The following is a 25,005-nucleotide window of genomic DNA, read 5'->3' on the forward strand; positions in this document are numbered from 1 at the left end:
TCCTACATTGGCTATGGTGAATAAACAGTGATTGTGCTGGTGGCTTTACTGTACCCTGTTTTATGATCTTTTGGCTAAATGCCCAAGAGTAGAACTGCTGGATCATAGGGTAGTTCTATGTTTATTTTTTTAATGTAATTTTATTGTCAAGGTGATGTACAGAAGCGTTACAGTTACACAGGTAGTGAGTACATTTCTTGTCAAACGTGTTACTCTTTCTTCATTTTTCTCCCACCCTCCCTCCCTGACAATCCTCCCCTCTCCCCTGAGTTATACAGTTAATTTCCAATGTATTGTCCTGTGAGTATTACTGTTTCATTGGTTCTCCCTTCCTCCTTTGTCTCAGCATTTTGATGTTCCCCTTCCCTTCCCTAATTCAGATAAATGTATATACAATACCAGGGTATCAAAATCAAATACAGTGACAACAGGGGATTAACCATAGGAACGAAAACTGAATGAAAAAAATGAAATAATTTCACAAGTACATTAAAAATAACAACAATGAAAAACCTCTTGTTTCTATAACTTGGAGTTCATTTCACTTAGCATCATCTTATGTGATTATATGTACATAGCTACTGAGCTATGTGATTCTCTGCTAGGACTATCCTAGACATATACTAATTATTGCCAGTGAGGGGAACCATGGAATAACTCTCTGTTCTTTGGGCCTGTTTATTTTTAATTTTTTATTGTTATAAAATAATGTGCAGAGGGTTTACAACTACAGAAGTCAGGTAAAGACTACACTTTTTTTGTTAGACAATGTAACCCCTTCCTTCTTTCTCTCTCTCCTACTCCCCAGCCCCCCTCCATACCCACAAGATGTGTAGTTAATTTTCAATATAGTATCTGATGTATTTGTTCACCATTTATCCCTCCATTTCTTGCCCTCCCCCCAAAAAAAAACAAACAAGACGAAAAGAAAAGAACAACCATTGTTACCATTTCCTGGAGTTCATTTCGATAAATATTTATGATCAGATGTACATAGGCATTGTACCTTTGTGTTCTTCTCCTAAGAATGTACTCTGTATACTTAATTTTTGAGGGACCTCCATACTGCTTTTCAGAGTGGTTGAACAAGTTTGCAGTCCCACCAATAGTGTAGTAGTGTTCCTTTCTGTCCGCATCTGATGGCCAGCATCAGTTGTTGTTAGTTTTCTTGATAATAATGGCCATTCTAACTGGGGTGAGGTAGAATTTCAGTGTTGTTTTGATTTGCACTTTCTTCATGACCAGAGATGTTGAGCATTTCTTCATATGTCTGTTGGCCATTTTTACTTCTTCTTCTGAGAAGACTCTCTTCAGCTCATTAACCCATTCATTATTGGATTATTATATTGGATTGCTAGGTTTTTGAGCATTTAATTTTTAAGTTCTTTGTCTATTCTAGATATTAGGATATATTGTATGATATATACCTGCCAAATTCTTCTCGCATTCTGTAAGCTAGCACAACCATGTTCATTGCAGCATGCGTCACCATAGCCAAGCTGTGGGGTCAGCCCAGTTGCCCCTCAGTGGACAAATGGATCCAGAAGATGTGGCATATAGATACAGAATGGAATTTTTCTCATCCACTAGAAAGAATCATATTGTATCATTTGTAAAGAAATGGAAGGACCTGGAAAAAATATGCTAAGTGAAGTAAGTCAGGCTCAGAGAGACAAAAGATGTGTTTTCCCTGATATGTGAAAGCGAGAGTTAGCTCACAAACCTGTAAGTAAATGTGCTAAGTGGTATGCAAGAGTATACAAATGTCTTAAGTGAAATACTGTAGATCTGGGGGAGAAGGAAGACACAGTTCATTACTAAGGCAAATTCAAAGTTCAGCAAAATACCAGGGAGAAGATATTCAAAAGGATTGGGGTAGGGTCAAGGGGAAAGAGGTGAACAAATAAAAGGAGAAGAGGGGAAGAACATAGTCAAGAATCCTACATATATCCTACGAAATTAAGAGAGAAGGAGTAGGTAGTGAAGAGATGGGTGAGAATGTTCAAAGGGGTGACATTGACCAAGATATATTCATAAACTGCTCTGTTATATGGCAACTCCTTTGTACAGCTACTTAAAGATAACCAAATTAACAAGTAAACGCATAGTCGAGACCAACATATTTTAATAATATACATTATATGAAATATTAAATGAAAGAACTACATTTGATCAGGGCTTTTATAGAAATGTAAACAGTACAAATACATAACAAAGGAGACAGATAACAAAACAGACAACCATGCTAATTACAGGCTTACAAGTATAAACTAACTTGGCTAGACTTGCTTGCTCAGGGTGTGTAAGCAACTCTAAGAAGGTCAGTGTACCTAAAAATAGTGAGCAGGTATGAGATTGGAACAGGACGAGACTGGGGAGCTACCAGGCGCTAGATGATCTAGTCTCAGGGGTGATGGCCAGGCATCCAGGCTTAATTCTAAAGGCAGTGGGGAATGTTGTTAAACAGGAGAGGGTTATTGTATCTTTTAAAAAATTTTAAAATAAATCACCCTGTACTATACAAAATGGTCAAGCATCGTAAGAGTGGTTAAAGAAAATGCAAAAAGTGCCAGTATTTGTGACAAATAAAAATAAACAGTGCTTGAATGGGAGGTATGGAGGTGAGAAGAAAAAGTTGATCAGGGAGATATTTTGGAGGTAGAATTGAGCGTGCGTATGCACACATTTTCTGCATTAAAACTATGGACAGATTTAGAATATTCAGATGTGTTCCCGACACATTCAGATTTGTGCAGACACCGTTTATTGATTTACATGTTAAAATGAAGAGCTGGAAAGGGTGGCATTTGTAGAAAGAATATCCTCCTACCTTTCTTTCTTCTGAAAAATGACTCCTTAAAAGAAGGAATATAGTCCAAGCTTGCACAAGCATGTACCTGAAATTCCAGGACTTGGGAGGCTGAGGTAGGAGGATCTTGAGTTCAAGGTCAACCTGGGTTATATATTAAGACTGTAGCTCAGGAAAGGAAGAAAATGAATATATATATATATATATATTCATTCATATATATATATATATATATCCAAGGCCTTATCCTCTAGTCTCTCTCTTTCTTGTCCTCTGTCTCCATCTCTCTTTCTGTATATATAATACATACTATATATTCTATATTATAGATATCTGCTAAGTCATATTAATATAAGAAATTTAAAGTAATTAACATGAGAATCCAAAAGGGCATGTGTAATGCAAGTTGGGAAATGTGGTCGGTGTATTATTAGTTTAGCTAATGTTATAAATAGCAGCACCGTGTTGCTCACAGGCCCGGAGGTTGGGACACTGGGCCGGGAGTGTGGGCAGCTTGTGTCTGGGTGAGGATCTGCCTGCCTCCTGCCTCAAGGGTGGTGGCCCTCACCACCTCCTCACAGGATGAAAGGAGGAAGGGGCTCCGACCTTGACTCCACCCTCCTAACACAGCCCCTCCCACAGGGCTCACTTCCTCATGTCATCCAGTTGGGCTTGGGGAACTGAACACCCCATCTATCAGTAGTGATCTGAGCAAAAGGGCTTTGAGCCTTAAGCAAGGAGGCCGGCAGTGAGACTTGTTATTTCCGTTCTTGGATTGAGATGGGTTTACCGTGAACAGCAAGGGGAGGGGCAGACCTGCCAGGATGAAGATGCAAGCAGGGTCTCCAGACTGTTCCTAAGTCCCAAGCAGTTCAGTGGATTCTACACAGAAAGGGAATGAAGCTGTGGGCGAGTCTCGGGACTGCCCTTGGAGTGCTTGCTCATGCGCATCTTGGTCTTCATGCTTCTGAGTCTGCTTGTCTCTGGTGTCCCTCCCTCCTCCTGTGTTCTCCTCTAGTCCTCCATCTGGCCTGCTTACCTTTCCTTAAAACAGCCCTCCCCCCTCCCCCACTGCCCACATCCCATCCTCTCTCTAATCCAGAAGCTTTGGCTAATTGCTTTTTGATCATGCTTATGTCTGGTCTTACTACATTTACTCATTTACCTTCTTAAGATTTCTATGGTCATTTTAAAGGTGATGTACAGAGTGGTTACAGTCGGGTAAAGAGTAGGTTTTTGTTGGATTGTGTCACTCTTTCCCTTGCTCTTGCCCACGTTTTCCCTCTGTCCCCAAGTTTTACAGTTCATTTTCAACAGTGCCTTGTATATACCACTGTTGCCTTTGTTCTCCTTCCATCCTTGCATTTCTATGCTCGACCCCTTACCTGTATTTATTTACTTTTGTGTCTCTTCCACTACAATGCAGGGTTTCTGATAGATATGGTTAGTCATATATATATAGCTGTATTCTCAAGGTTTAGGCCACTATCTGCACATGGATGATCTGTAAATACCTACTGAATAAATAAATCAATGAACCCAGAAAAGACTAGGTGATTGCAAAGGGCCTTTAATTGATTTCACTGTTACTGTGTGTGTGTGTGTGTGTGTGTGTGTGTGTGTGTGTGTGTGTACACACACACACGGGGGAAGGGGGAGACTTGACTCAAGACCTCTCACTGTTGCTTGGCTTTTTCATTGAGACTGGTGCTCTGCTACTTGAGCCACAGCTCCGCTTTTGCTTTTTGCTGTTAAATTGGAGATAAAAGTCTTGCAGACTTTTTATTCCCTCAGGCAAGCTTCTAACCGAGATCCAGCGTACCAGACTCCTCTGAGTAGCTAGGATTAAAGTGAGTCACAAAGGCCCAGCCCTAGATATCCTATATGACCTGACTACTAAAGCCTCGCCTTCATTGCAAAAAAGGAACCTGCATGCTTTGTGCAAGGTGGAGGGGGCTACACCAGGAGGCTGAGAGCGCGGCCCAAGAGCTTGCCTCAAAGTCGCTCTGATCTTGATGCCTTCCAAGAAGGAAAGCACAGCAGTCTTCAGAGAAATGTTTCTGCAGTCTCAGCTCTGGAAACCGGTGATCCCAATGGACATTGGTGGTGGTGGTGGTGGTGGTGGTGGTGGTGGTTGTAGTTATTGCTGTTGTTGTGTCAGCAGGCGTTGCTCCCCACTAACTTACATATCTGCATCCTGCATTCATTTTTATTGCAGTAAACCTGACCGCCTGGCTTATCCTTCTCCAGTAAGAGCCACCTCCGCCTATTTTGCCCTCCCTCTGCCTCCTATCATGATCTACTTAGCTGTCTCCTTTGAGTCGGCAACCCTGAAACCCTTGGGTGTGGTCAGAAGTGCAGAATGTGGTTTCATGTCGCTCAGGCTGCCTGTGGCCACTTGTCCGCAGCTCCACAGAGCTTCATGTGTACACATGTCCATAGATTTCGGAGTGTCGTCATCTTAAGGGGATGAGCTGAGAGTTTTGGAGGCTCTGTCTTTCAAATATGCCACTAGGCATTACTACTCTCCTCTTCCAGTTAAGCTGATCTTGGGGGCGCTCTCAGTCCTTCACCACTGAGAGGAGAGTCCAGTCCTTCCCTGCTAGCTTCCTATGCTGACTCAGGCCACCCCACACGGTTCTGACCCTTTTGAAATGTGCAATGGTCTTGATCCACAGCCTCCACCCCTAGGGGCTGCAGTGGGTGACCACCTTGAATTTGGACTGAAGCATGTCACTCGGTGGAGTTCCGATTTCATGTTCGCTTCTGACCAGCTCTTTAATTTGAGAGGATGAAGGGATCACTGATTCTTACTTGTGTAAATGCCACGGGGCAATACTCTTGTTGGAAATCATGTAGATACGGTTGAGAACATGCATGCTTCTGATCCCTGGAGAGGATGATGCAGTCACTCAGGGCTGGGGTACACCCAGTCCTCTTCTCTTCCTTGGGACTGAGCTTTCTGGCGTGGCTAAATCCCTGTTAGACTCTAAGTGTTTTGATCTAGTTACAAGGTTTTTAGGGAATCCTATTTTGCTCACTAAAATGCATGACATGGATCTCTTGGAATCAAGAGTAACACCTGCAGTTTTCTAGTTCTTTCTTTGGCTAGGACATCTTCCTAATACATTTTAAGCAGGTTGTTGAAAGTCATTACTGTTGATTCAAGATTCACTAATGGTCCCATAGGCAGGGCCAAAGAAGGTCTCACCCGTTTTTATGAGGTTGGAGGGAGGCTTTTATTCCCTATCTTCGTTTGTACAGAAGCAGTGATTATTTCCTTCATTTGACTCATCGTTGTTTGTGAAGATAAAGTAAGAGTCTCTGTATGAAAATGTGAAGGCCAGATTATTGGCAGGATGAGTAGTATCCTTTGTGAACACCTCATTCTCTAGACGGGTTTGTTCTCCATGGAATTGTCTGCTTCTGTCATCGCAGATGGTTTCCTTTGCAAGACTCCTCTAGCTGCTCGAGGAGGACCAGCCACTAAGAGACAAAACGGTGCTTTCTTGGAAACTGCCCTGTAAGCAGCAGAGGGCTGGGACAGCCCAGGGCCCGGCAACGCAGGCCACTCTGCATGGTCTGTATGGAGCTGATGTTTTGGTTGGGGACTTGAATCGGAGAGGACCTAGAGGTGAACGCCAAGAGGCTCTTGCTGGTGAGATGCCAAGCAGTATTTAATTGCATTGCAATTTTCTCAGAAGCAAGTTTGGTCATGGTTGGTGTTCACTGTGGTGCTTTATACATGTGTCTGCAAGGAGCAGATTTCAAAACCTGGCTAGAGTTTGAAAGTCACGGCCAAGAAACTTGTAGAAAAACAAAGTACTTAAGCTCAAGGTTCTACTCAAGAGTTATGAAAACAAAATTCCCTAAAGTTGTTATGGATGGTTGTTTTTTTTTTTGTTTAAGTGTCCATTGCACAAGAAGCCATGAGCAAACATTCAGTTGCTGTTGAGTTCACTGGTCTGTCCATGCCGTGGGTGGACTAAAGGCGTTTGGAGGACAGGAATCTTGCCCTGACTATATTCTGAAACTGCCTTGCTGGGATGTGTTCAAGACATAGTCAGTCAATGAAAAGATAGGTTTCGTTTTTAATCAGCTTCCCAGGATAAACCAACTGTGTCTTTGGGCATCTTGTAAGACCACTGATTGTTTAATGTCACTGTGTTTTACGTTTTAAGTTGGGCCTCCAGGGTGGAAGGTCAGCACATTCCTAATGGCCCATCTCTCCTCGCACTCTCCTCTTGAGTTACTGCCCCCAGGAAGCGCATGGCATGCAGAGTCTGATATCAGCATCATGAAGTGATCCCAGTCTGTATTATGGCAATCACTCTGCGGGTCCCATCAGAAGACATGGTAGCTGAAACTGGTCCAGCGCACTGCTAAGTTCATTTGAATTTGGAGACCTTAAGTGAAAATTGCCAATGAAACAGTTTATATCAAGTAGAATTCTACCTAGAGTTAACATTTTAAAAACACTAACATTTTTTTTTTTACATGTGTCACTCCTGGTGGCATTGCAATCCGATTTGAAAGGAAATCTTCAGGGTGTTTTCTTGTCTCAGTCCTTTTTCTTATTTAAGTCTTTTTACTTGCGTTACTTTTTTCTCATATTGTTTTGGGACTTTCCCCGTGGACTCTGATTCTCCTACCCATGCCACTGAGTGGTGGGTGTCACAGGTAAAAACAGACGTGCTCCGCTTGTTGGTTGACTTGGTGTTCTCACCAACGTTCTGTCGGGAATATCCTCAAACGGTGATCCTCCCTGTCTCTGCCTCTCTGCCCATTGAGTAGTGGGTATTACAGGCCTCTGCCATCATACTTTGCCTCTCTGGTTTTCCTATGCCTATATTAATATACACACATATATAGCGACTGTAATGTTTCACACAATTACACAGATTAGTGGCTTTTGTTTCATTTAACCAGAACGCTAAGACTATTTGTATAGTATAACCACCATTTTAATATTGCTAGCTCTTCCATGTAAATACTTCATGTATAAGGGTACCTTGGGATTGATTTAAAACCAAGTACAATGACTAGTGTGACCATAAAGTAAAAGGGCAAAGTGGCCCGCAAGATAAATATTAAAGGTATTGGCTGTAGAACAAAGCCTTTATCGTAGGGAATAAACGCAAGCCAAAGTAAACATTTGGCAGAGATTTAATTTTGACTGAGCAATTTTAATTATGTTCCCTTAGATAAGATAGCTGATTATGTAAAGTTACAGGAATTCCCAAGATTGCCTAAAATATCTATCTGTTGGAATTACACTTGGTTATTTTGCATTTCCTGTCTAAAGGTAGTTGCAGTATAGAGGATCAGCTAGTAACTGTACCAACATGTCCATTGTGGACATAGTTCTGAAATGAAACAGAGTAGCCATCTACTGGCTGTGATTTCTCAAGAAGAGAAGAAGGCTTCCTGGGATGAGTTGTCATTGTATAATACAACAAAATGCATAGTTGTAAATTAAATTTTTTTTTCTGTGTATATATGTGCCAGTTCTGGGATTTGAACTCAGGGACTTGCATGCTTGCTTGCTGTTTTGCTCTGCTGCTCTACCACTTGAGTAACAACTCCACTTTCAGCTTTTTCATGATTAATTGGAGACAAGAGTCTCTTGGATTTGTCTTCCCCAGGCTGGCTTTTAACTCAGATCCTCAACTCTCAGTGTCCTCAATAGCTAAGGTTACCAGCTTGAGCTACCAGGGCCTGAGAGTTCAGGTACTTTTAAAGGATAAACTATGGCTATTTATTTGTGAGTAATTAATATCAGTCAAGAAAACTCTTTCTTTCCATTTCTGTACTTTAATGTAGCCTGCATCTCAGAATCCTTGAAGTAATCATACCTAGTGACCAACAGGAGGGGTTTTCAATTTAAAAAAATGACTAAGATTTTCTGCTGACCAAATTTTGAAAGCTTAATCTACAAAAGGAGGTTCATAGAAATGAATGGTGGGCAGAACGAGTCACTAATGTGAATATGGAACCCGATAAGTTGAGGGGGGTTGGTGAGGTTGGAAGAGACATGGAGAACTACAGAAGAGTTAACACTGGTTGGATGCACTGTATTCATAACACGGCGTGTTGAATTGAAACCCTTCTGAATACCTAAAGATAACTATATAAATAATTAAATAAGGGTTTCCTTCTTCAACATACTTCCACACAGAAGGTCAGTGGAGAGAAGTTAGACAGCAAGATATTGTTGAGCAAGTTTCAGGAAAGCCTTGTTAAGAAATGGCTTGCTACATTGACTGAGTTGTCGTGGAGATATATAGTGAATGTTCTGTGCCGGCCATTTTTAAACAGCGGTTAAAACCTGTCAGGCATATTTTATATGGTGAGAGGAAAAGCCACAGTAAATCAACAGTAAGTGGCCATTGGGAATGCAAGCATCTCTAAACCTCATCTGTTCTCTGTTCTCGGTTATGAACTGGGAAGCCAGCTGTGGCATTAGTTGGGGTTAAGAATGATATTGATGGTTGAATGCTGATGGGAAAGTTTAGCCCATTCCTCTTCTCTTTCTTTAATAGCACTTTTAATCTTGGTTGTTGTGGTTGTGTTCATGGCAATGTTACAAGGCAGGAATGGAAAGGGGTCTCCCGGAAGGTGACGATTCACTCTGCCAGTATTGAGCACCTGCTGGGAGCCAGCTTCAGAAGCCAGGCAGGGTGTGAGAACTCATCATGTCAATGTGCCCTTGTTCCATTCTTCTAGCCTTTGATCTCCACAGCTCTGTAGTCCTAACAACAGACAGTTCGCACAGAGCTAGGAAGTGCTAACCAATTAGAAACAACCCAAGGTGATTCTCAAAAACAGTCCATTATGTCATAAACTTAAAATAGATTCCCCATGAAAAAGAATATCAGTTGATTACACACTGCACTTTGCAAATCATTTTTGGCTGAACTGAGGCTACTTCTAATGTTCTTTTGGCTCCTCCCAGGGGCTCAACCAAAATCTAGCAAGGAATACACATTTTTGTTTTAGGAATGAGGTTATCTGCTAGTGTGCGGCCAGATTATCTGCTCGACTGGATCTTACAAGGAAGCACTGGTGGCTCGTGTCTGTAATCCTAGTTATTTACTCAAGAGGCCAAGATCTGAGGATTGCAGTTCAAAGCCAGCCCAGGCAGAAAAGTCCCCGTGGGACTCTCATCTCCAATAAACTACTCAAAAAGGCTGGGAGTGGCGCTGTGGCTCAAGTGGTAGAGCGCGAACCTTGAGCAAAAAGAGGCTCGGGGATAGCACAGAGACCCTCAGTTCAAGCCCCAGGACCAGAACAAAGAACAGAGCCAATCGTTGCTACTTTGAGGAATAAGGACCCATCTCTGTTTTAGATATTACAGCTTTGCTACGTGTTATGGCTTCTCAGTGTATCTGACAAGACAGAAGGCTGCATTGCTCCATGCCAGACAGATTGCAGCTTCGCATGTAGGCCAAGCATTTCTGTGCTTGAACATCGAATGTTTATGTGGTTAGTGAAAAGTCATCAAACTTAAAAGTTAATTTCCCCCCTAAACATCCTGTGCATTTTCAATCATTTCTTCTTGACAGTGATCACTTGAGAATGTGGACAGTGAGACAGTTGTCATTCTGATCACATGTCACCTATCACTGTTGCGTTTATACACAGTCCATCTTGGCAATTGACAACTGTCATTATAGCCCAGGCTATATCTGCCCCCATCATTTGAGGCCACATGAGCAGCTTCGGGCTTAAAACTCTTTTAGTGCCTTCAGACACCTTTTCAAAGTTAGCATGAAATAAAAAATTGTCCAGAGAATAAACCCAAGGGGAAAATTTTCAAGCTCTAAAAATGCTTGATTAACACAAAGGTACAATTCCGACCCCCAAATGTGAAATAAATTATCACTCAAATCACAATTCATTTGCAGCATTCTAATTCATACAAACTCCTTGAAGAGATATTGGTACAAGCACTGAGGCGAAGGGACACAACCGAGCCCCTGGCTTCAGCTTCTCTGGGGTGAAGGTGCAATGTGGTTCTGCCTTCTCCTCTTTGAGGGACTGGATTGATAACAAAATGGTTGACAGAAACTTGTCAGTTGTTTGATTTATAGTCACATTTGTTCCCTTTCCCCCAACTCGGGTAGTTGAAAAGGATTTTAGATTGTGTTAACTCTTGGCTGGATCATTTTGTGTTGCTTTCTAGGCCTTTCCCTGGGTAACTTGAGCGTCTAAAAGCACATGACAGTCCATTGATCCCTCTTTATATATGAACTGTCCCATTTTCATGTGTTCTCCATATTCAGTCATCAGAATGAAGATTCTTGAAGTGTAATAAGCCAGGGATGAAATCTTTACAGGGGGGCATGTTTGGAGTGGAGTGGGGAGCAAATTCACCTGTACCAGTGACTTGGAGGTCATCCGTTTGTGACTAATATTGGGGTAATTAGGCCCCTGTGCAATTGAAGGTGCTATTCTCAGAAAATAAAATATCGAACTGAGGTCTTCATTGCACAGTCAAACACACACAAAGAAAAGGGATGGCTCTGTATTTCAGACGTTATTGATGCTATTGGCTTAGGCATCTTCTCTTTATCGAGTCTGTTTTGCACGCCTAGATCTGAGCCTGAAGATTTTCTCCATATAAATGTCTTAAATATTGCAAGGGCAGATCCATCACCTTTTTTCCCCGCTTTGGAATTAGAATTAGAAAGCTAACCGTAAGATATGAGCCTTCTACCGGGCAAAGGGGTTGCATACGCAGAGCAGGTGATGAAATCAACCAGTGCCCAAGAGGAAAGTGATAGGCAGAAAGGACAGAGTTGATGAAAAAATTGATTCTTTTCCATTAAACTGTACGTGATGTGTGTGTTTTTTTTATGAAACAGGCATCGGCCGAAGGAGAACTTTTTTTTTTTCTAACTAAAAAAAAGAGATTGATGGTGAGGGAGAGGGGAAGGACGGGAGGAATCAGGGATGGATTTGTGTCTTCTCTCGTTGCCACCTCATGGGATGAGAAAGTGGAAAGGCAATCCGTGAGCACTGCTGCACGCGCGTGTGCACCGGGTGACAGGAAAATCCCCTCGTGTTCCTAATGACCCTTTGTGCTCTGCTTTGAAGCACCATCGCCTTCTCCATCCTAAACCTGTGCTGTTCATTTTCAGGCTTGCCCAGGATGCAGGTGGTTCGGAGCTACGCGGGAGCCCCGCCGCCCCCCGTGCCCGGGGGGCCCGCCCTGCACCTGCAAGCGGGGGACACCGTGGAGCTGCTGCAGGGAGAAGCGCACAGTCTGTTTTGGCAGGTAGGGCCGGCGGGGTTCTCTGGGGGGCAAGCGGCTGAGTGGTTCTGGCATCAGGAGTGAAGCCATGCTGGAGAAACGGATGCTGTGCTTTTTCAGCTCCATGCATCCCCCGCGGCATGGCAGGATTATTTCTGATTCCGTGTCCCCCTATTTTCCAATGCCAAAGTAGCAGCGAGCATTAAAGCAGTATCAGTGCTTTGAGTCATAATTAATGTTTTTGTTAAAAAAAAAAATCCTACGTTGCCAGAGCATTTTTTCCTAAGCCTCGTACCTAGGAGTAGGATTAATTCACATGGCTTTCATCCATTAAGAGTCTAACTCAGGGAAACTGCCTTGATTAGCCTGCCAGTGGGCTTTACTGGGTGTTGTTGATTGAGGTGGGGCTACCTGAAGTTTCCCTGGACATTATTCATGAAATGTATGAAATGTAAAATGAAAATGATGATGTTGATGTTTGCTGGTGGTACAATCTCTATTGACTAGTAAGGCTACATCCGGTTTAAGGATTTGGTTGACGCTCCTGGGGTTATCGGGTTAAACTTGAATGAAGCTTAGACAGTAGAATGTTAGGTAGTTCACTAACCTCTGTTTTTCTTGCATGTTAGAAACATTTGCCAAAAAGTTAAATAATTTGTTAAATGTCTGTTGCGCATTGACAGGCAGAGGGGTAAAGGTCAACTGGAAGATGAGAATGTGAATGAAATTAGGTGGGGGGGAAGGGAGGGAAAGCAGAGCAGGGGTGTGGACAACATCCCATTGCCAAATGTGTAAGTGCTATTGTGTTTGTTTGGAACTATTTTTACATAAGCATGTTTCTGGATCAAGTATTTATTCCAGTCATATTTCAACTGGTGTAGCTAATGACTTTTCCAAAGCCCTAACATTTTTATTAAGTCTTTCTTTCACATTCCATCCTTTCTTCAAAGGAAGAGAAAGAAAAACAGATTATAATGTATTCTCTCTTGTATCCTTCAATGTTACATGCAGTATGTATCTTCATTTGAACCTGTAATGTTCCTTCCTCTTATCCAAGATGTAACTTCCTTTTTTGGATTTTCATTCTTGAATTTTAAACTTCAAATCCTCTCTATTGGCATGTTTCTGTAGCATATAAATAATGTACAGGCTTTTCTCACAAATATTTTAGAATTTTATTTAGCATATCCATAAAATGTGTATCCTTTGTTTTATATGGCTTTCACACAACATAATTTTCTTGAGTCAACTTTATTTCTGTTCGTTGTTGTTTATATCATGTATTTATTGTTCTACTTACGAATAGAGCACAATTATTTATCCGTTAGCTTGCTGATGCACTTCCAGGTTGTTACTTCTTATTGATGATTACCAAAAAATTGTGAACATTTAAGTAAGTGTAAGTTTTTGTAAGAATAGAGGCATTCTTTTTTTTTTTCAGTAAATACCAGGAAGGAAAGAGACAGATCAAACATAAGTATATTCTTGAATAGTAGAGATTTTCAGCTTGTATTTATTCTCAGAATAATTTTACACATAAAACAGACATCTTTTTTCCTTCCTTTCCTTCTTTCTTTCCTCTCTTTCTTCCTTCCTTCATTCCTTCATTTGTTGCTTCCTTCCTTTTTCCTTTTTTTCTGAGTAATTACTTATTTATTGTCAAAGTGATGTACAGAGGGGTTACAGTTTCATACATAAGGCAGTGAGTACATTTCTTGTACAATTTGTTACCTCCTCCCTCATTCCCCCTCCCTCCCTCCCTTCCTTCCTTCCTTCTTCCCTCCCTCCCTTCCTCCCTCCCTCCTTTCCTCTTTTCCTCCTTCCTTTCTATGCTGATTCTGGGGCTTGAACTCAGGACTTATACACTACCCCTGAGCTTTCGTGCTCAAGGTGAGTGCTCTACCACTTGAGCTACAGCTCCACTTCTGGCTTTTTATGGTGTAGTATATTGGAGATGAGAGTCTCACAGACTTTCCTGCCCAGGCTGACTTCAGACCATAGTCTCAGATCTCAGCCTCCTGAATAGCTAGGATTATAGGCCTGTGCCACCAACACCCAGCTCAGAAATTTATATTTCAATATACTCTAGTTTGTTGTTTTATGGAGCATGTTACGGGTATTGTATCTAAGAAATTTTGGCCTATACCAAAGTCTTAAAGACATTTTCTTGTGTTTTCTTATGGAAGTTTTCTAATATTCAGTTTACATTTAGGTTTACAATTCATTTTGAGTTATGTTTGTGTATGTTTTTTTTTTTTTTTTTGGCCAGTCGTGGGCCTTGGACTCAGGGCCTGAGCACTGTCCCTGGCTTCTTCCCGCTCAAGGCTAGCACTCTGCCACTTGAGCCACAGCGCCGCTTCTGGCCGTTTTCTGTATATGTGGTGCTGGGGAATCGAACCTAGGGCCTCGTGTATCCGAGGCAGGCACTCTTGCCACTAGGCTATATCCCCAGCCCATGTTTGTGTATGTTTTGAGTGATGCTTATATTTGAATATATCAGGATCCAGAAAGTGAAGCATTTTTTGGAAAGTCAATTCTAATGTAATGGGTTGCTTTGTACTTGAGATGGATAAATTGTCAATTTTGTTGTTGTTGCTATTCCAATGCTGGGCCTTGAATGAGAAGCTTAGTGTTCTCACTTGGCTTTTCCCCTGAAGTCTAGGACTCTACCACTTGAGCCACAGCTCCAATTCTGGCTTTTTTTGTAGTTAATCAGAAAGTAGAGTCTCGGAAATAAGATCTCTCCCTCCTAAGTAACTAGGATTACAAGCAGGAGCCACCAGTTCTGGGAGAGTTTTCATTGTGTTCTCAATGATTTCCTTCTCCATTTCTCTACCAGTATGAGGCTGACTTGCTAGCAACTGCAGTTAATAACAATGTTTCAAATCAGCATTGGGCCTAAAATTTCATTTTTTTAAATCTTTATGGAAAGTATGATGGGCAGGTACATAAATAAGGTAATGATTCTATTTGTTTTAAACAGTTACCCCATCCTTCAATTTCTCCCTTCCCCCTCCCCCCCGGCCACAAGTTATAATGTTGATATCCAACCTAGTTTCAGGTAAGTGTCTCTGCTGCGTTAGTTCATCCTTTTACCTGTTGTTTCTATGATTCCTTTTCTCTTCCCCTGACTGAATAATATTATATACAAGGTACAGAAAATGAAGAGAAATGAAAGAAAAAAAAACCTACATATAGTACATAACAAGAACCATATTCCATATTTTGAAGTTCATATACTTCATTATATATGGTCATATATATTAAGCAATTGGGTTGTTGAGATCCCCTGTTAAGAATATGTTAGACATGTTCTAGTTCTTACAAATGAGGGAAACCATGCAATTTACTTTTCTTTGGGTCTGGCTCACTTCACTTCATATTATTTTTCCAGGTCTTTTCATTTCCTTACTAACGGGGCAGTGTCATTCTCTCTGATGGAGGCATAGAACACCATTGTGTATATGTACCACATTTTCTTGATCTGTTCATCTTACTGAGGGGCATCTTAGTTGGTTCCATATCTTATCTATGGTAAATAATGCTGCAATGAACATGGTTGTGCTGGTAACTTTAGTATGGCCTTTTTTGTGGTCATTTGGGTAAATGCCCAGGAGTGGGATTGCTGGATCTTAGGGGAGCACTAAGTTTAGTCTTTTGAGGAGCCTCCATACTGCTTTCCAGAGTGATTGGAAAAGTTTGCACTCCCACTAATAGTATAGTAGTGTTACCTGTTGGCCACATCCCCACCAGCATCTGTTGTTGTTAGAGTTCTTGATAATAGCCATTATAACTGGGGAGAAGTGGAATCTCTTTTCAAGTAGTATTGTAGCCTATGATCACCAACCAAACTTGGAAATAGTCCAGCGTTTTGCTGCACCTTTTTGCTGTTTTTTGTTTTTGTTTTTGCCAGTCCTGGCCTTGAACTCAGGGCCTGAGTACTGTCCTTGGCTTTTTTTTTTTTTTTTTTTTTTTTTTTGCTCAAGGCTAGCACACTGCCATTTGAGCCACAGTGCCACCTCTGGCTTTTTCTATATATATGGTGCTGGGGAATCGAACCCAGGGCTTCATGTATACGAAGCAAGCACTCTTGCCACTAGGCCATATTCCCAGCCCGTGGAATCTCAATGTTGTTTTGACGTGCAATTCTTTTATGGCCAGAGATGTTGAACATTTCTTCATGTATCTCTTGGTTATTCATATTTCCTCTTCAGAGAACTCTCTCTTTAAATCGTTAACCCAGTATTTAGTGGTATGGTAGTTTGTTTGGAGTTTGTTGATGAGAACAGAAACAGTGCTACAGACACAAGAAAAATCCAGAACCTGTAAGGGAATACATTGCAAACCTGAATGCTAACAAATTAGAGAACATGCAAGAAATGGAAGACTATCTAGCAAAAATTGATATACTCAAACTGAACCTAGAAAATTTAAACCAACTAAATAGACCCATACCAAGCAATTAAATCCAAGAAAAACCCTAGTCCATATGTATTCACAGTTCAATCTTATAAAGCCTTCAAAGGAGAAATCACTCCAGTACTTCTCAAATTCTTCAATGAGATTGGAAATGAAAGCTCAACTACCAAACTCATTCTATGAAACCACCATAACCCTCATCTCAGAACCATACAGGGACTCATCAAAGAAAGAAAACTATAGATCCATTTCTTTGATGAATATCAATGTAAAAATTCTCAATAAAATTCTTCCCAATTGACTCCAACAACTCATCAAAAAATTATACACTGTGATCAAATAGGATTCATTCCAAGGGTAGAAAATGGGTTCAGTATTCGCAAATCAACTAATGTAATTCAACACAATAGGAGCAAGGACAAGAATCACATGATCATTTCCACAAATGCTGAAAAAGCATTTGACTAGATCCAACATCCCTTTGATGAAAGTTCTGGAGAAACTAGCAATCCACAGAACATTCCTTAATATAGCAAAGGCTGTGTGTGACAAGCCTACAGCCAGCATTGTACTGAATGGTGAAAAGTTAAAGCCATTTTCTCTAAAATCAGAGACGAGACAAGAGTTTGCTCTCTCCATTCCTCTTCAACATTAGTATGAGAATTCCTTGCTACAGCAGTAAGGCAAGAGGCAAATATAAAGGGACCCAAGTAGGGAAACATTTTGAACTGTTCTTCTTTGCAGATGATATGATCCTGCATTTAGAGAATCCCATAGTCCCCACTCCCAAATTACTTGAGCTGATCTAAAACTTTGGCAATGTAGCAGGATATAAAATCAATCCACAAAAAATCAGTAGCTTTTCTAAATGCCAACAATGAGAAGGGTTGGACTGAAACCAGGAAAGCAGCTCCTTTTGCAATAGCCTCAAAAAATAAAAATAAAATTGTAGGGGCCTCTAAGGACCCCTTCTCCTCACTTCTCCGGCGGAGATGCCCAAATGTTGGGGTCTCTAGGACCCCTTCTCCCCCTATCTCCCGGGGGAATGCCTGAACCTCGATTCTATGGAAGAAGCTCCCCCCTACCCCTCATACCGGCAGAAGGAGTAAGGCGTCTCCTTACCGGACTGCTCTAAGCTGAAGTAGGATGCCGAAATCCCTTCCTCGGCCCCGCATAATGTGTCAGGAGCTGCAGGACAAAGATATCGGGGAGATGTTGGATGGTTGAATGGGTCTCAAAGGATTTAATTGGGAGGGGGGTTTATATAGCGGTAATGGCTGGAATGGGAAGGACTTGGGCCATTGGCTAAGCCGGGCTGCCCATCAGGTGATGTCATGAAACTTCCTTTGTGGGCTGGACAATCCCTATCATGGTGGCACGCACGTGTCTGCCTCCCCCAGGGGCGGGGTCTTCTCTTCCCGTTGAGGCCGGAAGGTGGGAGGGACTCGCTGTTACACTGTCCCAGGGCTGGGGGAAGGGCAGCGTCTCGCTCTTGACACCCTTCCCCCACCAAGGCCAAAACTGAGTCCCCAGCATCTCCCCCTTTTTATTTTTTCAATGAGCAGGGGATGGTGTAAACACATGGCATATGTGGACATAAGGCAAATGCTGACATAAGATCGGTGGGGCCCCTTCCACAAAAAGGGGTGAGGGGTAGGTAAGGGTCCATCTGTTTGGCTTTGTCCAGAGAAGTCGGAATCCTTAGCTGGTTTCTGCCAAGTGCAGTAAGGTGCAGACATCAGCCCTCTTTTGATGGTGAGGTAGAAGTAGGCTGGAGCTCTGGTATCCCTGGTAGTTCACAGTAGCTGATAACTTAAACGTAAGTGATTAGTAAAACATTCTTTTTATATAAACATTGAAGCCAAGGTGCTAAACCTTTGCGCTTACTTTTTAAAAACATTTCTATCATAAGACATTGGGGTTGAGTGTCAATATCCTCAGCTCCTATTTTCTTTCCAACGGGACTCCCCAAGTCTAGCAGCAGGGGGAGAGGAAAGGAAGAAACACCGTGCAAAATTCCTTTAGTTTTTGTGCAACACTGTGGGCAATATCACCACGGCAAAACATTGTGCCATGAGGCACTCAAGAAAGAATCTAGAAAGCAAACAAGGAAAGGAAGCTTTGTTGCCTCCTACCAGCCTCCTGCCGTATGCAGTCCTACTTTCCATATTTCCATGGAAGAGCAGAAGTCCAACATGGTCCTCATTTCTCCAGAGTGGGTGCTCTGGGTTTAATTTTCCAATCTGGAAAAACACATACAGTGCTCCATCCCACGCTGACTTGGGATGATTTAAATTTTTTTGATATTTAACATAAGCATAACTACTCATAATTAATCCTGGGGACTACACCCCCTCTTTTGTTTTTATAAAATTATGACACCGGCGGCCACCAGGCAGGGAGTATGGGTGGAGGTCTCTTCTTCTGTAGCTACTTCCTGCTGCAAGGGCGCGACATGTGATAATCAAGGGCCCCTCAGCCTGGGACCGTCCAGTGTGGCTGGCAAAACTTCCCATCATTACCATGAGGATGATCACTGGGGCCAGAGAGCGCTATGGTTTCCTCTGGCCCCTCCTGCATCTAGGGCATACCCAGAAGTTTCCAGGGCTGGGGCCTCCAGGGTTCAGGTCTGTATTAGGGTGACGGCTGTGAACGGCAAATTCCCAGGTGGTGATCTCAGCAAGAGATTTTATTCTGTTAAAAGAAGCTTTTGAAAAGGTCAGGCAAAGTATTGACAAGTTCTCAGAGCTGGTTGGCATGAATGGCATAGAACACACCCTGGGCATAAGCCAGGACCGGTTCCTTTTGGAGCATAAACCCAATTGTAAAGTGAACAGGTAAGGAGAAATGACTGAAAGAAGTGTTTAGTGATAGAAAACCGATTTGGCGTAGCCAGTCAGAGGCAGAAAAATAAATAAATAAATATATACACACATATATACAACTGGCAGAAAAAGGAAAATGGACAGGTATTACCTCTCTCGATTTCCTGGCTCTGATTCGTTTTGAAAGGGCGAGACAAAGCAGCTCCGTTTAGGATAATATGACACCATTCTCCTCTCACTCCACTCCACATTGCCGTCTCCTGGACTGGCTAAGTCCCAGGACTTCCAGCGTTTGTTGCTGGAATGGCATTTTTCCATCCGCATTTATAGGTTTCGAACTCGGGGCCTGAGCACTGTCCCTGAGCACTTCTGTTCCAGGCTAGTGCTCTACCACCTGAGTCATGGTGCCGCTTTCAGCATTTTGCTGGTTCTCTGTAGCTAAGCTCTCAATCTGGCTCTTTGCTGGTTAATTGGGAGGTGGAATTTTAGAGAGATTTTTCTTTTGCCTGGGCTGGCTTTGAACTGCATCCAAGGAGTCTTAGTCATACAAGCCCTTTTTATTTCCAACTGAGCAACAAGGAAACCAACAGAAACAATTCATTTGTAACTCGTTGAGAACTCACCAAAAACTGCTTGTTAAGATTTTGCTGTAACACAGATCTGGGCCAGGCTGAAGTGGCATCTCTGGATAGACTGTCACATCTCGTTTTGGGTTACCTGCAAAATTTCTATACAGACTGGTTGATATTTAACCTTCCCGGCCCCCCCCCCCCCCCAGCATTCCTGGCTCTGGTAGGCTGATGCCCTTCTGGTTTAAGCAGGGTGAAAAGATTTTCTTAATCACAAAATCCACATGGTTATCTCTGTGGCCACCAACATAATAACTATGGTGATTTATCCTGGAGTAACTGTTAGGATAGGACTGTTTATGAACCCAACTCTAATCTTGGGAGAAGATCGTTAGTAGTGAAACCAGGCAGTTTGGGAACAGATTGTGGTGGCTCTGTCACAGTCCATGCAGCTAATACACACACGTTGGACCTGTATCCTAGGAAGCAAAATGTTAATTTTTGGGGTCAGGAAAATTTAGGTTAATAGTCACATTTGTATGAAACGATTCCAATTTCTTGATCTTGAGAGTTTATGAGAACACAGGAGAGAAAAATGGGAAGGTAAAATCTTAATTTATGCCAGAGAATTGTCAGGACTAGATGCACACTTAACTTTTAACACACTGAATATAAAAATAACACACTGGTTTTACATCACTGTCCTTATACCACATGCTGCATATTTGAACCTTATGGAGTTTCTCTTAGGCCCATTTGTTTGCATCTGAACTTTGGGCTGAAAACTTACTTTGTTCTGCTTTTAAATCTTACCAACAACCACACACACACACACACACACACACACACACCCTGAGCACTCTTAAAATTGCTTTTTTGATTGGCCATTTAAGTTTTCTGGAATTCCAGTGGCGAATGGTATTAATTTTCCCATAATAGAACCACGTGGTTGAATAAAAAACAAAAGGAAACCTCTCCTAGTCACCCAATCCCAAGACGAATCTGTGACTCCCAACATGACAACTTTTTAAACCACACCCAACAAGCAAACTTTTTCACCCATCCAGAAAAACTCCTCCAGTTTTTGGTATCTTTGAGCTGGTAATTATAGGAAATCCAATCAAGTTGCTTATTGCTGTATCAAAGCTCTTTGTTTTCCTTTTAATATTCCGTTTTAGTTTATAATTTGAGACGTTCCTGGTTCCAACCCCGCCTGCAGCCGTAAGTCTGACACGGGGAGGAAACGTGCAGGCCAGCGCGGCGGGGCGCGAGCCCCTCCCGGCTGCAGCGCAGTCGCTGGAGGCCTGTTAGCCCGAGTCCCCGCCCAGCCCACGGGAGTGCGGCACGCCCCTCACGGGGGGAACGGGTGGGGCTCCGCCTTCAAGAGCTTTTGGAACCTTGAGGGAACCAAGATGGAGGACTCCATTGCCCACCACATGCATTGACCAGCTAGAGAAAACGGGATCTAACCAACAACAGGCAGAACTCAACCGAATCTCCGAGCTTCACAAACGTTAACAACCCTTTTGTTTCCTTTTTTTTTTTGCTTTAACCTCGTCGGCAGCTGCGTTTTCTCCCAAAAGCTCTGCCGCCGCTGTGCCGTGGTTTCCAAAGCGGCGGAACCCCGCTTCCGCCGCGCCATGCTCAGCCAGCCGCGCTTGGCTGCCCAGAGACTTCCGCCCTAGACGCCCGGCGCCGCCCGAGGCCACGCGGGCCCCAGCGCACGCCGCGGCCTGTGAACCCCAGCGGGGCCACGCGGGCCCCAGCGCAGCCGCGGCCTGTGAACCCCAGCGGGGCCACGCGGGCCCCAGCGCACGCCGCGGCCTGTGAACCCCAGCGGGGCCACGCGGGCCCCAGCGCAGGCCGCGGCCTGTGAACCCCAGCGGGGGCACGCGGGCGCCAGCGCAGGCCGCGGCCTGTGAACCCCAGCGGGGGCACGCGGGCCCCAGCGCACGCCGCGGCCTGTGAACCCCAGCGGGGCCACACGGGCCCCAGCGCAGGCCGCGGCCTGTGAACCCCAGCGGGGGCCGCGGGGCCCCAGCGCACGCCGCGGCCTGTGAACCCCAGCGGGGCCACGCGGGCCCCAGCGCAGGCCGCGGCCTGTGAACCCCAGCGGGGGCGCGCGGGCCCCAGCGCAGGCCGCGGCCTGTGAACCCCAGCGGGGCCACGCGGGCCCCAGCGCAGGCCGCGGCCTGTGAACCCCAGCGGGGGCCACGCGGGCCCCAGCGCAGGCCGCGGCCTGTGAACCCCAGCGGGGGCGCGCGGGCCCCAGCGCAGGCCGCGGCCTGTGAACCCCAGCGGGGCGCGCGGGCCCCAGCGCACGCCGCGGCCTGTGAACCCCAGCAGGGGCGCGCGGGCCCCAGCGCAGGCCGCGGCCTGTGAACCCCAGCGGGGGCGCGCGGGCCCCAGCGCAGGCCGCGGCCTGTGAACCCCAGCGGGGCCGCGGGCCCCAGCGCAGGCCGCGGCCTGTGAACCCCAGCGGGGCGCGCGGGCCCCAGCGCAGGCCGCGGCCTGTGAACCCCAGCGGGGGCGCGCGGGCCCCAGCGCAGGCCGCGGCCTGTGAACCCCAGCGGGGCCACGCGGGCCCCAGCGCAGGCCGCGGCCTGTGAACCCCAGCGGGGGCGCGCGGGCCCCAGCGCAGGCCGCGGCCTGTGAACCCCAGCGGGGGCGCGCGGGCCCCAGCGCACGCCGTTGCCCAAACCCAGGGCCGCGCGGGACTGCGGTTGCACTGTCCCAGGGCTGGGGGAAGGGCAGCGTCTCGCTCCTGACGCCCTCCCCCCACCAAGGCCAAAACTGAGTCCCCAACATAAAATACCTAGGAATCGACTTCACCAAAGAAGTGAAGGACGTCTACAATGAACACTTCAAAAATCTGAAAAAGGAAATTATAGCAGATCCAAAGAAGTGGAAAAACCTTTTGTGCTCCTGGATTGGGAGGATTCACATCGTGAAAATGGCCAAATTGCCAAAGGTTTTATACAAATTCAATGCAATACTCATCAAGACCCCAACTTCTTTCTTTAATGAAATAGAAGAAGCAATCCAAAAATTCATACAGAACAACAAAAGACCTCGAATAGCAAAAACAGTCCTTAGCAGGAAGAACAGTGCTGAAGGAATAATAATACCAAACTTCAAACTCGATTACAAAGCTATAGTAATAAAAACAGCTTGATATTGGCTGAAGAACAGGCCCGAGGACCAATGAAATAGAACTGAAGACCTAGAAATGAACCCGCAGATCTAAGGCCACCTAATCTTTGACAAGGGATCCAAGAAGAAAAATAGGATGGAAGAAAGAGCCACTCCAACAAATGGTGCTGGCAGAATTGGCTGATAAACATGTGTAAGAAACTGAAGTTAGATCCTTATATATCACCCTACCCCAGAATCAATTCCAAATGGATCAAAGACATCAAGACAAAAGCAGATACCCTGAAAATGTCACAAGAAGGAATAGGAGAAACGGTAGGGCTCCTTGGCACACGTTAAAACCTTCTTAATAAAGACCCAGAAACACAACAAATCAAAGAAAGGCTGGATAAACAGGATTCCATTAAATTGCAAAGCTTCTGCACGGCAAAGGACATAGCTAGCAAGATACATAGTCCATAGACAGGGAGAAGATCGTCACTAGCCACACAACAGACAAGGGCTCATATCTAAAATCTGCCTACAACTCAAGAAATTAAATTTCTTCTTTTCCAAGATGTTTCTGGCTATTCTTGGTCGTTTGCATTTAATAAGAATTATGATATCATTCTTTCCGTTTCACAAATTGTGAAGTTATGCATTAACTGTAGTGAATTGCACATTCGTATCAGAGATTGGTAACATTGGGTCTTTTGATCACTCAGCTTAATGATCTTTATTTATTTAGGTCTTTGTCAGCCAGGTCATTTAGTTGTCAGAGTTAAAGTGGTTATACCGTTTTAATCATATTTATCTGTAATTATTTCACATTTAATTTTGATGCTCTTGACAGTAATAACATTCTGTGGCTACTATTCATTGTTTGTATTTGTAATTATTAGCAGTATTAAGCTATATTTGATTTTTTTATATTAATCTTTTATCCTGCAGCTCTGTTTAAGCTCAGTTGTTCCTGTAGCTTTTCTCCTCCATTCTTTCTTTGTTAGTACTAGAGTTTGAGCTCAGCTTTTCATTTTTGTTCTACTTTTTTGTTCACAGTTGGTGCTCTACTACTTGAGCCAATCCTTTAGCCTAGCAGTTTGCTGAGTAGTTGAGATAAGATTCCCTCAGACTTTTCCTGCTTATCGTGGCTTTGAACCTCAGTCCTCAGCCTCCTGAGTAGCTCAGATGATAGGTGTAGCCACAGGCACCTGACAAAATCTTTTTATTTTCAAGAACTAGTTTGCTGAGAGTTTGTTTTTTAAAAAACTAGTAATGGCTCCTCCACATTTATTGAAATTGTTGTCACTTTTATCTAATTAATATGATGAATTTAATTTTCATATATTTAAACTGATCTTGCTTTCCTGAGATAAACTCCAATTGGCAAGGATATATTTTCCTTTGTACATATTGGTTTAGTTCCTTCAAATGCCTTCATCTGGTTTGAGTAATAATGTAATACTCAAAGAATGAAATAGAGAAATCCTTTCTCTTCAGGTTTCTGAAATTAATTTTATATAGAATCACATTATTTTTTTCTTGACATTTTTTTCATAGAATTTTCTAGGGATGTTCTTCAGGCATAGAATTTCCTTCTTAAATTGATATAGAAGTGTCCAGGTTATCTGTTTCTTCTTGAATGAGTTTTGGTAATTGGTATATGTTCAGGAAATTGCCCTTTTTGTCTAAGCTATCAAATCTCATGGTTTGAAGTTCATTATCCCTTTGCTGTGCTGTTTCTTCATTCCTTTTGGTAAAGTGTGTGAATTTTCTGTCTGTCAGTATCTCTCTTTCCCATTCTCTTCTTCTCTTTCACCCTTTTCTTGGTGAGTCTGAGTAGATGACTGTATTTTATTAATCTCCCCCACATAACTATGTTTGGGTTTCATTCTCTCAATTTTTCTTTGTTTTATATCACTGATTTCTACTTTGGTCTTTCTTCTTACATTCTTATTCTTACTAGGGGTCTAACTTGCTCTTTTTTTCTAGTTT

At 43.5% G+C, this 25,005-nt stretch overlaps 1 protein-coding gene across 2 annotated transcripts in view; it reads left to right on the plus strand.

Annotated features, from left to right (window-relative positions):
• Window positions 1-25,005, plus strand: part of Vav3 (vav guanine nucleotide exchange factor 3) — a 328,577-nt gene that overhangs the window by 248,186 nt on the left and 55,386 nt on the right. For both annotated transcript variants that reach the window (XM_048363568.1, XM_048363566.1), the window contains exon 20: window positions 11,953-12,089. In XM_048363568.1, the coding sequence (XP_048219525.1) occupies window positions 11,953-12,089 (137 nt within the window). The remainder of the gene's footprint in view (window positions 1-11,952; window positions 12,090-25,005) is intronic.

The sequence above is a fragment of the Perognathus longimembris genome, chromosome 15 (genome assembly GCF_023159225.1).
Source record: "Perognathus longimembris pacificus isolate PPM17 chromosome 15, ASM2315922v1, whole genome shotgun sequence".
In the NCBI taxonomy this organism is placed as follows: domain Eukaryota; kingdom Metazoa; phylum Chordata; class Mammalia; order Rodentia; family Heteromyidae; genus Perognathus; species Perognathus longimembris.